The 14,157-nt window shown below is 35.8% G+C and overlaps 1 protein-coding gene across 5 annotated transcripts in view; it reads left to right on the top strand.

Moving 5' to 3' along the window:
- LOC138693326 (zinc finger protein 883-like) overlaps positions 1-14,157 on the top strand; it is a 33,515-nt gene that overhangs the window by 1,667 nt on the left and 17,691 nt on the right. Inside the window, exons 1-3 of one of the 5 annotated variants that reach the window (XM_069817222.1) lie at positions 2,559-2,631; positions 2,849-2,914; positions 10,045-10,142. In XM_069817222.1, coding sequence (XP_069673323.1) covers positions 10,050-10,142 — 93 coding nt within the window. In that variant the 5' untranslated portion in view covers positions 2,559-2,631; positions 2,849-2,914; positions 10,045-10,049. Of the gene's footprint in view, positions 1-2,553; positions 2,706-2,848; positions 2,915-10,044; positions 10,143-14,157 lie in introns of those variants that run through there. The other 4 variants (XM_069817221.1, XM_069817220.1, XM_069817223.1 and 1 more) reach the window with 4 other exon arrangements.

Below are 14,157 nucleotides of genomic sequence, written 5' to 3'. Positions count from 1 at the left end.
GACTGGATTAATCTTGCACAGGATAGGGACCGATGGCGGGCTTATGTGAGGGCGGCAATGAACCTACGGGTTCCTTAAAAGCCATTAAGTATAATATGATTCATGATTGTGTTTCTTAAATAACAGTCGGTTCTGTGTTGTATTGAGGATGATGATGAGTATTATTATTATTATTATTATTATTATTATTATTATTATTATTATTATTCTTAACATTGCTATTCCCATTTTTGCTAAACCTGAAATAAAATTATTCATAATGGACACATTTCAGGTATAATGATTTATGATTGTGTCAGTTAATGTGTAATATCAATTGTCTTGTTCTAATATGTGCAACTTACTAAGAATAATCTAATATTTAGTTTTTTTTTTTTTTTTTTTTTTTTGTTTTCAGCGAAATTAAAAATATATATCCAACCCGAACGGGTTGAATTAAAGCGACTAAAACTGAAAAAAAAGTAAAAAAAAAAACTAAAGTAACCCATATGGTAGCAGAAAAATTAGCAGTAATTCCGTGATTTATTATAATTGCATTTCATTTTGTCCTATATTATAAGCTAATGATAATAATTAAGGATATATATACGAGGCGCATCCAGAAAGCAAGTTTCCCGATTTTTTTCCCCTTGAAAGTAACAATCATTAGCAGTGTCAATTGCGCATGCGTAACAGATCTATGACGTATCAATCATATGCCAGCCGGACAGGTCCCGCCTGGTGCCAGTAGCGTGGCAGCAGTGGTCAGAAATGGAAGCTCTTATTCCTTCTCCCGCCGCCTGCGAGGTTCGGTCGGTGATAAAGTTCTTTAATGCACAAAGCATTGCGCCAATTGAAATTCATCGGCAGCTCTGCCAGGTCTATGGGCCGAACATTATGAGTAAGCAGATGGTGCGTCGCTGGTGTAGGCAGTTTTCCGAAGGTCGTCAAAGTGTTCATGATGAAGAGCGCAGTGGGCGACCGTCCCTCATCAAAGATGATCGTGTTGAGCTGGTGCGGCAGTGCATCATGGAGAACCGTCGCTTCACGATTACGGAGCTGAGCAGCCATTTTCCGCAGATATCGCGATCCTTGTTGCATGAGATTGTCACTAAGCACCTGTTGTTCAAAAAAGTGTATGCCAGGTGGGTGCCGAAAAACCTGACACCCGAACACAAAATGTAACGTTTAGGAGCAGCACTGACATTTCTGCAACGGTATCACGATGACGGCGACGAGTTCCTCGACAGGATCGTCACGGGCGATGAGACTTGGATTTCGCACTTCAGCCCGGAAACCAAGCAGCAGTCAATGCATTGGCGGCGGCATAGTGGATCTCCGGTCAGGACGAAATTCAAACAGACGCTGTCGGTACGGAAAGTGATGTGCACGTGTTCTGGGACAGGAAGGGCATTTTGCGCATTGACTTCCTTCCAAGAGGTGAAACAGTGAACGCTGACCGTTACTGTGAAACACTGCGAAAATTGCGACGTGTCATTCAAAACAAGAGGCGTGGAATGCTTACTGCAGGTGTTGTGCTCCTCCATGACAATGCTCGTCCACATACGGCTCGGCGCACAGCAGCTGTTTTGACGTAATTTGGCTGAGAGTTGTTTGATCACCCACCCTACAGTCCTGATCTTGCTCCCAGCGATTTTCACATTTTCTTGCACCTCAAGAAATTCCTGTCCTCCGGTGAGCGTTTTGGCAACGACGAAGAGCTGAAGACGTCTGTCACACGCTGGTTCCATTCACAGGCCGCAGAGTTCTACGACAGAGGGCTACAAAAGTTGATCCCACGATACAAGTGTCTCAGTTCTGATGGTGGCTATCTTGAAAAATAGCTGAAACATTGCTGTATCTGTTGCCAGTAAATGTTTTCCTGAAAATGTGTGTTCTTTTTTTTATTTAAATACGGGGAAAATTACTTTCTAGCTGCGCCTCGTATATATATAAAATTGACAAAACGTATTATATTATTGTGTACAGTACCCTAATGAGTGGAATGTGGATATCTGTTAATACAGAAAATTCAATGTGTTTGTTAGAAGTGTTGAAATCTTCATTACTGTCCTTTCTGATAATGTTTTTACTTTTAAAGTTCAATCAATCCATTATTTTATGGTATTTCTGCTGCAAATATACTAGTCAACGTTTTCAATCATTTTTACAATGTAAGTTATTAACATTCAAATAGAACTTATTCGTGGATAACTAGAACTGCTTCCTTGTCGCTGCTAGTTATTTAACTCTTAAATATAACTTCCTCATAATGTGACTGCAATTTTGTCTCCGGCAGGAAATTGTAACCGTTACTTATAGCCGTTATTTATAACTACTGATCAAAAGTAACGTAGACAGTTATAACAGTTACAAATTACAAACCCGAAACTGTTAGAATGGGATCAGGAGTAGTGATAAAAATGTAATGTTGTAGTCCTACATCAATCAGAGGATAAAGTATGTAATGTAAATTTAAAAATCTAGTGGATTTTATGCTACATTTAGTGTTCTTTAAAAGCTTTTAGTGTATTTCCGCAGACTGGTGTTGGCAATGCTGTTGTCACAGCCACCTGAATCTTAAGTGGACTGTGATTATCATAGACGGTATAGCGCTTTTGTGTGTGTTTGCATTTCTTTGAACTTAATTTGGTAATTATCTTACAACACTTACACGTTTTAGTACACAAATTGTGTTTCTTCGTCATTGAGAAGTGAGATACAAGGTATAAAATAGATTATAAGATATGACAGAAAAGAAAGTGAAGGAGAGCAGGGGGAGAAGGGAACAGGAGTGTAATTTTGTTTTTATTTCCTAGTAAATAAGATCACGTCGTGGCGGTATTCTAATTAGGGTGCTTCCTTACAGGAATTGTAGATGCTTTTGTGCGAGATCGTGCGTATTTGCTTGTTTTCCGCACAAAACCAATACGCGGTAAGTGTGAAATACCACATTCAGTATTCCCAACGTAACACACATAACAATTTCCCTCTTCTTACCGCTTAAGAGACATATTCATTTTACTGCTTTAGGCTTGTAACATATTATTTTAGAGACGTTTAACATAGTAATAATTATAAATTGGAAACTTACCACTGCAATGTCAGCTAAATTGCACTGTTAATTATTGTTTTTAAATATTTGCAAAAATTAAGTAAACTCTACTACACTAAAGTTATTGCATTAGTGATGCAAGTAACATTAAGAAAGCCGTGAAAAAATCAACAAGATTCCAGATGCCGATGTTATTACCGCAATATGTTATATACATAATATTGTTAAAATATTAAAATGAAAAAATTAATCATTACATAACCTTACCGTTTGTTTTAAGTTCGCATTTATAGACTGGGGGAAAAAAAAAGACAGACGTATATCACGGCCTGCTGGAGTATAGTAAACACAGAAAACATTTTATAGCAACAATGTTGAAGAGAGATATTTTTGTTTTCCAAAATTGCCGTCATTGAACAGAAACCAAGATGGAGATTTCATTGCAACTAATTAGAAATTTCTCTTTCAGGTATGCAATAAACGATCTTCGCACAAAATAATGTACGATACACGAGCGGTATGTTTGTTTTCATGTTCGAGGAAAGGATTGAAAAAGCGAAACGTAGTTGAGCTTTTTTAATTTCCGAGAACATGAAAACATCAACATACCGCTCTTGTATCGCATATTACTATTATAGATCCCACTTTAGTTGTGTGTGTATTAATCGAAAAAAAAAAAAATGTTGGGTCGGGCGTAGAAATTGGTTATTACTATTTTACACTAAACCTTGTTTTGAAATGAAGACTAGTATTGTCTGATAAAAAAAGTCAACAAAAACATTTGCGTGTTAGCCACAAATAAGACAATTTATAAAGAAAAAGAGTTGCACTATTTCTCATTGTGCTGGGATGGCGTCGTGAAGTACATTGTTGGCATTATAGGTTCAGCCGTATTAATACGCAAGAGATGACCAGCGCGGAACTTTCAACATCAATTTTCAGACAATCATGGATGTTACAGATATATTGGATATTATCCAAACCTTTTAAAGAGGTAGTGAGAATACGTTAAGAACTTTACAAGATATGAGATTGTTAAGATGAAGAGTGAGATGCAAAGTTAGAAATTGTGTACGATATTGCTCTCTCGTAAGAAAAAGTAACAGCTATTTGGGATATGTGTTTAAATGTAATAAATGCAAATTGAACATAAGTGTACTGGAGGGTAGCTTTTTAAAAGGAACACATCTATCTACTGTGAACATGTTCATGTTATTATGGTTGTGGTGTTGCTACACAAGAGTTCAAACATCATGAACATCTAAAAAAATACAATATTACAGCACACGAGATACTTAAGGGACATAGCTATGTTCTTGGAAGCTATTGCAACTTCCAGCTTCTGATTTTCAATTTGGGGTCCTGGGCGCATAGTCCAAATTGATGAGAGCGTCATTACCAAACGCAAATTTGAAGTGAGACGTGTAGTTCCACAAAAGTGGACATTTGGTATATATGTCGTGGTGGGAAAAAAAAAAAAAAAAAAAAAAAAAAAAAGGAATGATCATGTATGTCCAAAACCATAGAGCTGCCACACTTATGAAGAAAATTTCGGAACACGTCAAGTCTGGAAGTGAAATCTGGACTGACGAATGGAGGAGATATTCATCTCTGTCCAAGTTGGGAGGTGTTTCTCCATTTATTCTCAAGACAGTCAATCACAGCCGCAATTTCGTCGACCCACGGACAGGAGTGTGCACCAATGCTGTGGACGGGTATTGGTCAAAACTGAAGCGCTATCTTAGAAACATGGGCGTGTTGTCATTCAAACTCCTTCCAGAACATACTGAATTTATGTTGATGGAGTTGTATGGGAGGACTGCGAAGAAGGCATACAGAAACATGATCCAACATATTTATATGAACGATATCGAAAGTAGTAGCCTACAGTTCTATTATTTCTAATGCATACACCAAAATTGCCTATTAAAATTATAAACCTAATGCAAAGTTCGTAAGCTATTTGGTCAATGTAGAATATCCACTGGCCACTGAACGAATATTGCACACTTTTACCACTGCCAATGTGACGCTATAAATCAATTTTCAACACTTTTATCACAACCACAACACATTTCAATTTTTACTACACATATATACATATAATGAAATTATCACTGCATTAACACATTGATTCATTCACATAACACACGCTTAACAAACTAAATGTAATTATGAAGAATGGAGAAAGACGTCCACTATCACCTTCATCTTCCACTGGATGGTTTTGGACACGTACACCAAGGCGGGCAATATTTGCAAACGAAATGATATTAAACTTGAGGACTGTTACTACAGGGGTGTAGTATTATGTGACAGGTTAGGTTAGGTTTGATTAGGTGTGTTTTATGTGACAGGTGGTTAGGTTAGTTTATGTGAGAGATTAGGTTAGGTTTGATTAGGTGTGTATTATTACGTGAGACATTAGGTTAGGTTTGATTAGGTGTGTATTATGTGCGGGTAGGCTAGTTGATTAGGTGTGTAGTATTACGGGCGAGGTTACGTTAGGTTAGATTAGGTGTGTATTATTATGTGACAGGTTAGGTTTGATTAGGTGTGTATTACTATGTGACAGGTTAGGTTAGATTAGGTGTATATTATGCGACAGGTTAGGTTAGGTTTGGTGTGTATTATCCGACAGGTTAGGTTAGGTTTGATTAGGTGTGTATTCGGGAGGTTAGGTTAGTTTGATTAGGTGTGTAGTATGTGACAGGCTAGGTTAGGTTTGATCAGGTGTGTTATGCGGGAGGTTAGGTTGGGTTTGATTAGGTGTGTATTATGTGACAAGTTAGGTTAGGTTTCTTAAAGGTGTATTATTATGCGACAGATTAGGTTAGGTTTGATTAGGTGTGTATTATGCGGGAGGTTAGGTTGGGTTTGATTAGGTGTGTATTATTTGACAAGTTAGGTTAGGTTTGTTAAAGGTGTATTATGCGACAGAGTAGGTTAGGTTTCATAAGTTGTGTAATATGTGAGGTTAGGTTAGGTTTGATTAGGTGCATAGAATTATGTGAGAGCTGTTGGCGACACTGAAACCAGCAAATAGGGATTATAAAGAATGGACACTTCGCGTCGGTACCTTTGATGTAGCCGGACTGATTTCAATGACCTTCAAGCCAGCTAGAGCGTGAGATTCTGCTTTCTCCCTAGAGTTGGCGCTGACATCACACCAGCTAGCAGTCGACACAGCGGAAATATAACACATATAATTAATACATCTAGGTACATTATGTACTCAAATAAAATAAATTGGATCCATAAAATAATAAATTCGTCATTAACTGTAATGTCTGGACTCTAGAGTTCCTTTATAATGAGAGTTGAGACGTTGACCCCAACAACAATTAAAATGTGTAATGATTTGATAGCACTGGAAATGGAAAAACAAAACTCTTATGAGATATAAAAACCATATAGGCCTACCTATATTATATTATATTATATACAAATATTAAACGAATTTGATACATAATTTTATAATGTATTATATTATTTTATAATATAATTTATTATATCTGAAATATAAAAAATTATTATTACAACTAGTTCGTCAGTGAGAAATATGGAAAAGCTGTTAACTTGAATTTATTTGAAGTAAAGCGTTACTGGATTATGCAATAAGGTAGGCGATGTTTGGATCCTGTGTCTCAACTCTATTCTCAATTATTATCTTAGCCTATGCTCGATTACACTAACCTCTAGCTCTTGAAAGTAGAACTAAACGCTGGTGCACAGAGAAACAAAACACAGGAAAATTCGCTTAGTGTCCATTCTATATAATCCCTATTCGCTGCTGAAACCCACTGTTACATTAACGAAATATGGCCGTATTCTTCATTCACGCAAGACGATTTTCGTATATAAGTTAGGTACGTATTTAGGGCTGGTTGGGTGGGCTTACAGCTCTCCCAGTAATCGCATCAATTTATAATATTCAATACTATAAAACCAATGCATTCTTAAGGTATTTTAGCAAGTTCCTGTAGTGGTTGGAACATAGGTCAAATAACCTTCACCTCACTTTCAATTAACCTACTTTTGTTCAGGTCTTCAATAAAAGAAGATTGCAACATAGAACAAACAAGCAGTCGGTTGAATTATACACAAGATCTATGACCCATCCTAGTGCAACGAGAAATATTGAAATTTTGTTTCTTTATAAATTTCCTTCTTACTGTACAATACGGAATTTTTTTATTGATTTATTATCAGACAATATTGGTGTTAAATATAAATAGGTCCGTCAGTTTTGTCACAAATAAACACATAATTTAAATAAACATTTCTTGTTTGCTCTTTCAATTAAACTAATAAAGTATATATTATATTTTATAAAGTCACCTTCCTGGATCTTTCGGAAGGATAACTCTGACCTCTTTTTCTTAGAATTTATAGTGCAACAAACGTCTCCTTATCCCATATTATTACTCAAATGATTGTATTTTAGCCATTTACAGTTATTACAACCGATAACGAACATTTCACATTTTACACAACTTTTCACAACAATGCGAAATACAGCACAGTCAATGTCTTTTCGATCTAGACCAGGCCGTAATGTATGTTCGGGTTTTCTATTTCAGTGTATGGAGCTCGGTGAAATATTATATTATAACTTCATTGCGAGACCTCATACAAAATGAATATGTGATGTGTTATTGTGTATCATAGCTAAGTTTTATTTAGTGTAATGTGTCCATAAGTTCCCTTTACTTCTTGTTGCAAAATATGTTGCAGAAATAATTACGAAACTGTGTTATTTTAATGTGAAGAGAATTTTACATGTTAACATAATCTTTTCGCATCAACATTTTAAGTTTAGAATGGAAGCTATTTTGAGGTTTAATAAAAAAGAATTTATATTGTGATTTTAATATAGCACATCTACCTTCCTTGATAAAGACAGAAAATTTATCATATCACTCTTATGAAATTAGTGTACGTACGATTGTGTTACTTCGTCTCTTAGGTAGTAGATAAATACAATAATTCAATACTCAATTGTAGTATTAAAATACAGACAAATTGAATGTGCGGAGTATCATACATGACATTATGGTTAATTATAATGTATAATTGCGAATTTAGGAATATAAGATATAGTAAACATAACCTATAATATTTCCATATGAATGGCAGGGCATTGGAGACCACTAAAATTATACAGAAAGGGGCAACTAGGACAGTAAACATAACCTATAATTTGAACATATCTAAATATTCGTGCGGTGCAACTGAAAATTATTGAATCGTGCATAAATGAATGTATAATAATTTCGCAATATTTAATCGAAATAAAGGCAGGTATTACACATACGAACAACGTAATTTTCACACCAAAAATAATATTACATCTTAACTCACAAGGAATTATGTCTGAAGTGTCTCCTAATCATTGTTTAAATTTTATTAATCCAATTACACTACATTTTAGAGAAATATATGTTACTTTTTATGCATTGCAACTAATTTATGTGGTTGAAACGCCGCCCTTCGTGATCAGGTTCAGCGAGTCACATGGTCTGCCTTACGGCCTGTATGAGATCACGATGCCAGTGACACCAGCGAATAGGGATTATAAAGAATGGACACTGAGCGAATTTTCCTGTGTTTTGTTTCTCTGTGCGTCAGCGTATAGTTCCACTTTCAAGCGCTAGAGGTTAGTGTAATCGAGCATACGCTAAGATAATAATTGAGAATAGAATTGAGACACAGGATCCAAACATCGCCTACCTTATTGCATAATCTAGTAACGCTTTGCTTCAAATAAATTCAAGTTAACAGCTTTTCCTTATTTCTCAGTGACAAACTAGTTGTAATAATAATATTTTATATTTCAGATATCATAAATTATAGGCCTATTATAACATAATATAATACGTTATAAAATTAAGTATCGAATTCGTTTAATATTTGTATATAATATAATATAGGTATATGCTTTTACTTCTCGTAAGAGTTTTGTTTTTCCATTTTCAGCGATATCAAATCATTACATACTTTAATTGTTGTTGGGGTCAACGTCTCAATTCTCATTATAAAGGAACTCTAGAGCCTAGACATTACAGTTAATGACGGATTTATTATTTTATGAATCCAATTTATTTTTAATGTACCTAGATGTATTAATTATATGTGTTATATTTCCGCTGTGTCGACTGCTAGCTGGTGTGATGTCAGCGCCAACTCTAGGGAGAAAGCAGAATCTCACGCTTTAGCTGGCTTGAAGGTCATTGAAATCAGTCCGGCTACATCAAAGGTACCGACGCGAAGTGTCCATTCTTTATAATCCCTATTCGCTGGTGACTCAGTCTATTGTTCCTAGTACACACAGCACTCCAAGCGGCTAGCAACTATCGCGAGAAATGCAAAAAATCATCCCAAGGTTCGTGACTGTATATACTAGATTGTGATTATACACAAGATCTACGACCCATTCCAGTGCAGTGAGAAATATTGCAATTTGTTTGTTTATAAATTTCCTTGTTACTGGATAATCCGCAATCTTTTTTGTTGATTTATTATCACACAGTACTAGTCTTAATTTCAAAACGAGGTTTACTGTAAAATAGTGATAACCAATTTCATGTGAACATTCGTCCTTTTCTCAATATTTTCTAGCCCCTAATTTTCGATTAATACACAAATACACACACAGACACACGCACGCACACACACACACACACCTAAATTGGGCTCTAATCTTAGAGGAAATGTACGGGAAGCGTGCCCGATTGGGTCTTGTTTCCAGTGTCGAATAAGATTTCGCTGAGATAAGCATGTGTTTGTCAGTGTGGAAATAAAGATGGTAGGAGGGGAAGGAATTATTTGCAATCAATTATTGCACTTCACGATTATAATTTTAGGTTTAAGTAATACTGAAAGCTACATGCAACATTAGATTTTCTATTAAATTAAAGCAGGGCACACGTGCAGTTGTATTAAAATGTTTTCAACATAGGCCTTACCACAATCAACAGATATCCAATTTTATGGCATTGTTCTTTCAGTTGTAATGGATGTTATCAAGACGGAACCTGAGTTTGATCTGTTGGCTGTACAATCAAATGATGACGCACATACAGAAGAGGCAAGTGATTTACAAGATGTAAGTGTAAAGAGATCTTTCAGTATGCCTAAAGTCCTAAACTTCAAGATTTGGTGTTCAGTTTGTGTTTATTGAGCGATTATTACACTGCAGTAATGTTACCGGTATCAATAAGATTTCATTATATTTGAGATATTATTAAACTTATAGGGCCTATGAATTACTGCACACTTAATGTTGTTAGTCATTTAGTCATGACACGTATCATTAAATTTCTGTTAAATACCTAGATTCCGAGTAAGCACTAGAAGCATTATTGGTCATAGATAATGAAGAAAATGAAGAAAGTCTATTGGCTACAAGCTGGAGCTATACTTTAGACTGTTAATTCTCCCTTCCTTCCTTATTTGCTTTTCCAATGAATTTTCCTCTGCCTTCTATCAACTTCTATGAAAGAAATTAGACCTAATAACACACTTCTAGTATTATGAAACTTTTAACTTACATACGATTGATGACTTTTAATTCTAACCTGAAATAGTGGCATATTAGATACTGTGAATCAGCTACGAACTACGAAATAAATTCAACGAATTCGAATTAAATGTACCGCATACAATGTGTTATAAATTTATTATATCTTATTGTGGGAAGGTGGAATATGAAGTGTGAAGTTGTGATCGGTTAAAATGGAGAAGAAATTGAGCAGGAGGATCCAAATGCTACATTTTAAAACTGACTTACGTGAACCAAATATAATAGTAAGAGACTGAAACTGACGTAATTAAACCAAATATAACCGGAAGGACTGAAATTGACGTAAAGAAACCACACATTTAAGCCTAGGTAATTATGTTACCCATGATGATAATGCCTATAATGTATAAAAGTCACATTTTCGAAGTTAACGTTGGTTTGAGTGCGTATTTACTGTTAAGAAGTGACCAGCGAATAGGGATTATAAAGAATGGACACTGAGCGAATTTTCTTGTGTTTTGTTTCTCTGTGCACCAGCGGCTAGTTCCACTTTCAAGCGCTAGAGGTAGTGTAATCGAGCATACACTGAGATAATAATTGAGAATAGAATTAAGGCACAGGATCCAAACAGCGCCTACCTTATTGCATAATCCAGTAACGCTTTGCTTCAAATAAATTCAAGTTAACAGCTTTTCCTTATTTCTCAGTGACAAACTAGTTGTAATAATAATATTTTATATTTCAGATATAAATTACATTATAAAATAATATAATACATTATAAAATTAAGTATTGAATTCGTTTAATATTTGTATATAACATATTATATAGGTATATGGTTTTACTTCTCGTAAGAGTTTTGTTTTTCCATTTTCATTACATATTTTAATTGTTGTTGGGGTCAACGTCTGAACTCTCATTATAAAGGAGCTCTAGAGTCTAGACATTACAGTTAATGAAGGATTTATTATTTTATGGATCCAACTTATTTTATTTGAGTACATAATGTACCTAGATGTTTTAATTGTATGTGTTATATTTCCGCTGTGTCGACTGCTAGCTGGTGTGATGTCAGCGCCAACTCTAGGGAGTAAGCAGAATCTGACGCTCTAGCTGGCTTGAAGGTCATTGAAATCGGTCCGGCTACATCAAAGGTACCGACGCAAAGTGTCCATTCTTTATAATCCCTATTCGCTGAAGTGACAGTCAAGCAATAAAAAGTCTGTTTCTGTTTCTATTTGATTTTTGTGATTTTTACCTGTTTTATGGGGTTCGTGGTTTGTCTGGCTGTTGTCAGTGGATTGTTCTTCTTCTCAGTCTATTTTTCGATGTCCAGTTGTTCAGTGGACACCTGTTTTAAGTCAAATTTGTGAATATGTAATTAATAAAAAATGACCGGTTGTAGGATTTTCAAAGAAACAATTGTTGACAGTTGAAAAACTGAACACTTTTTCAATTAAGACATGGCGTATTATTCGATAAATCCCTATGTGCAAATTGTGGAATTATGGGATATGTTAGTTTTCTTAAGGTGGAGGCTCTGTGACAGGTTAGCTTTGGTTTTTTGAGGCATTCACGTAGATTTTTTGTTCGAGAGGTTGGTACAGTAGATAGCGAGTTTTCATAAGGCCGAAGATCAGTGAAAGGTTAGGTTTGGTTTGTTCAGGCTTTTGATACGCCTTTCATGCACGTTTTTTGGTAGATAGATACATACAGCAGCTAAAAGCGAGTTTTTGTAAGCTTGAGGATCAGTGATGGGTTTCAAGTTTTTATTATTCCCTGCATCTACGCTCTTTGGTAGGTAGGTTGACAGGTATAAATATATTGTGCTGTGTTTGTGAAAATTATGTTATTTTCTTTCTTTCCTTAGAAATTGTCCATTTTTAGCCATTATTGAAATTTGGAGTTTGTAATATTTAATTAGGATTAGGAAATTTAAACTGTGTTTTCCACCATTTTTGAGTAATTTTCTTTTTTGGAAAACATTACTGAAAGGAAAAAAGGCCGTCATGACGGGCTACAGTTTTACCAATAAAGGTAATGCAAGAACCCATTCATTCATAGTGTTTTGCTCAAGGGCAGGTCTTTCACTGCAAGCCCAGCATTCTCCAGCCTTTCCTATTTTCTGCCTTTCTCTTTGTCTCCTCATATGATCCATATATCTTAATGTCGTCTGTTATCTGATATCTTCTTCTGCCCCTAACTTTTCTCCCGTTCACCATTCCTTCCAGTTCATCCTTCAGAAGGCAGTTTCTTCTCAGCCAGTGACCTAGCCAATTCCTTTTGTTCTCTATGATCTGTTTCAGCATCATTCTTTCTTCATCCACTCTTTCCTATGCAGCTTCGTTTCTTATTCTGTATGTCCATTTCACACATTCCATTCTTCTCCATATCCACATTTCAAATGCTTCTAGTCGTTTCTCTTCACATCGTCGTAATGTCCGTGTTTCTGCCCCAACAATGCTACACTCCACACAAAGCATTTCACTAGTCTCTTCCTTAGTTATTTCTCCAGAGGTCCGCAAAAGATGCTTCTTTTTCTATTAGAAGCTTCCTTTGCTATTACTATCTCCTTTTGACTTCCTGGCAGTGGCTCATGTTACTGCTTATAGTACACAACAAGTAATTGAAGCTGTCTACTTGCTCTTCTGCTTCATTTAGAATTCGCAGGTTTATCTTCCGTATTTTTCTTTCTATGACCATGATCTTCGTCTTGTTGGCATTTATCTTCATTCCATACTGCTCACAGCTGTCATTTAGCTCTAGTAGCATATCCGTTAGTTTCATCTCTTCTGCTAACAAGGCCATATCATCAGCAAATCTTGTACACTTTATTCTTCTTCCTCCTACTATCACTCCTCCCATGTTCTAAGTGGTAACCCAAATCTATTCAAAATATAAAACATCAGGTGTGCAAGCTATAATTCACTGGCGTAACCTAATATGACATAACCAAACCTTAAGCAACACAAAAAAGTTATGAAAGGTAATTGATGTAATCTCAAAAATAGAAATGTAACTGGAAGAAATCATTCACATAGCTTATATTGTAAAATCTCAGCCATTGAAATTGTAAATGCATATCCGTCACCTTCAACTCTTTTGATAATAAAAAAAGAGCATAATTTTATTCCATAACTAGATTCGAGAATTTATCCTGTGTGTTGAAAATTAATAAATTACATCTGTATATGCGTAACTGGTTACTGGTAAGAATGGATTCTGGCCTAGTGTCTGCACTTTGTTACTCGTATTGATTTTTGTTATATTTTTGGTACATCTTACTTTATTTGGAGTGACCTATGATCATATGCTTCTGTCAGAATTGGTTGCCACTCGGGTGGGCCCATTCTACTACTTGGGATTGAATGGTGTGCATGCCCTAAGGTCCTCCATGCTACAGATTCCCCTGTGTGCCACCCCTGAACTCCCATTATTGACTGTAGCATACTTGAACCGTTTACCTATCCGATAGGCCTGACTGCGGTCCCTCAACCTTGGTCCCACGAGTTACCATGAGCCCAGTGAAGAGCACACAGGGCCACCAGCGTAGCTCTGCTGGCGAAAGCATTTGCCTGCTGATCTGGACTTGCGTTCA

The sequence above is a fragment of the Periplaneta americana genome, chromosome 17 (genome assembly GCF_040183065.1).
Source record: "Periplaneta americana isolate PAMFEO1 chromosome 17, P.americana_PAMFEO1_priV1, whole genome shotgun sequence".
Taxonomy (NCBI): domain Eukaryota; kingdom Metazoa; phylum Arthropoda; class Insecta; order Blattodea; family Blattidae; genus Periplaneta; species Periplaneta americana.
Note: the sequence above shows the minus strand (reverse complement) of the source record. Positions and strands in the feature narration are given on the sequence as shown.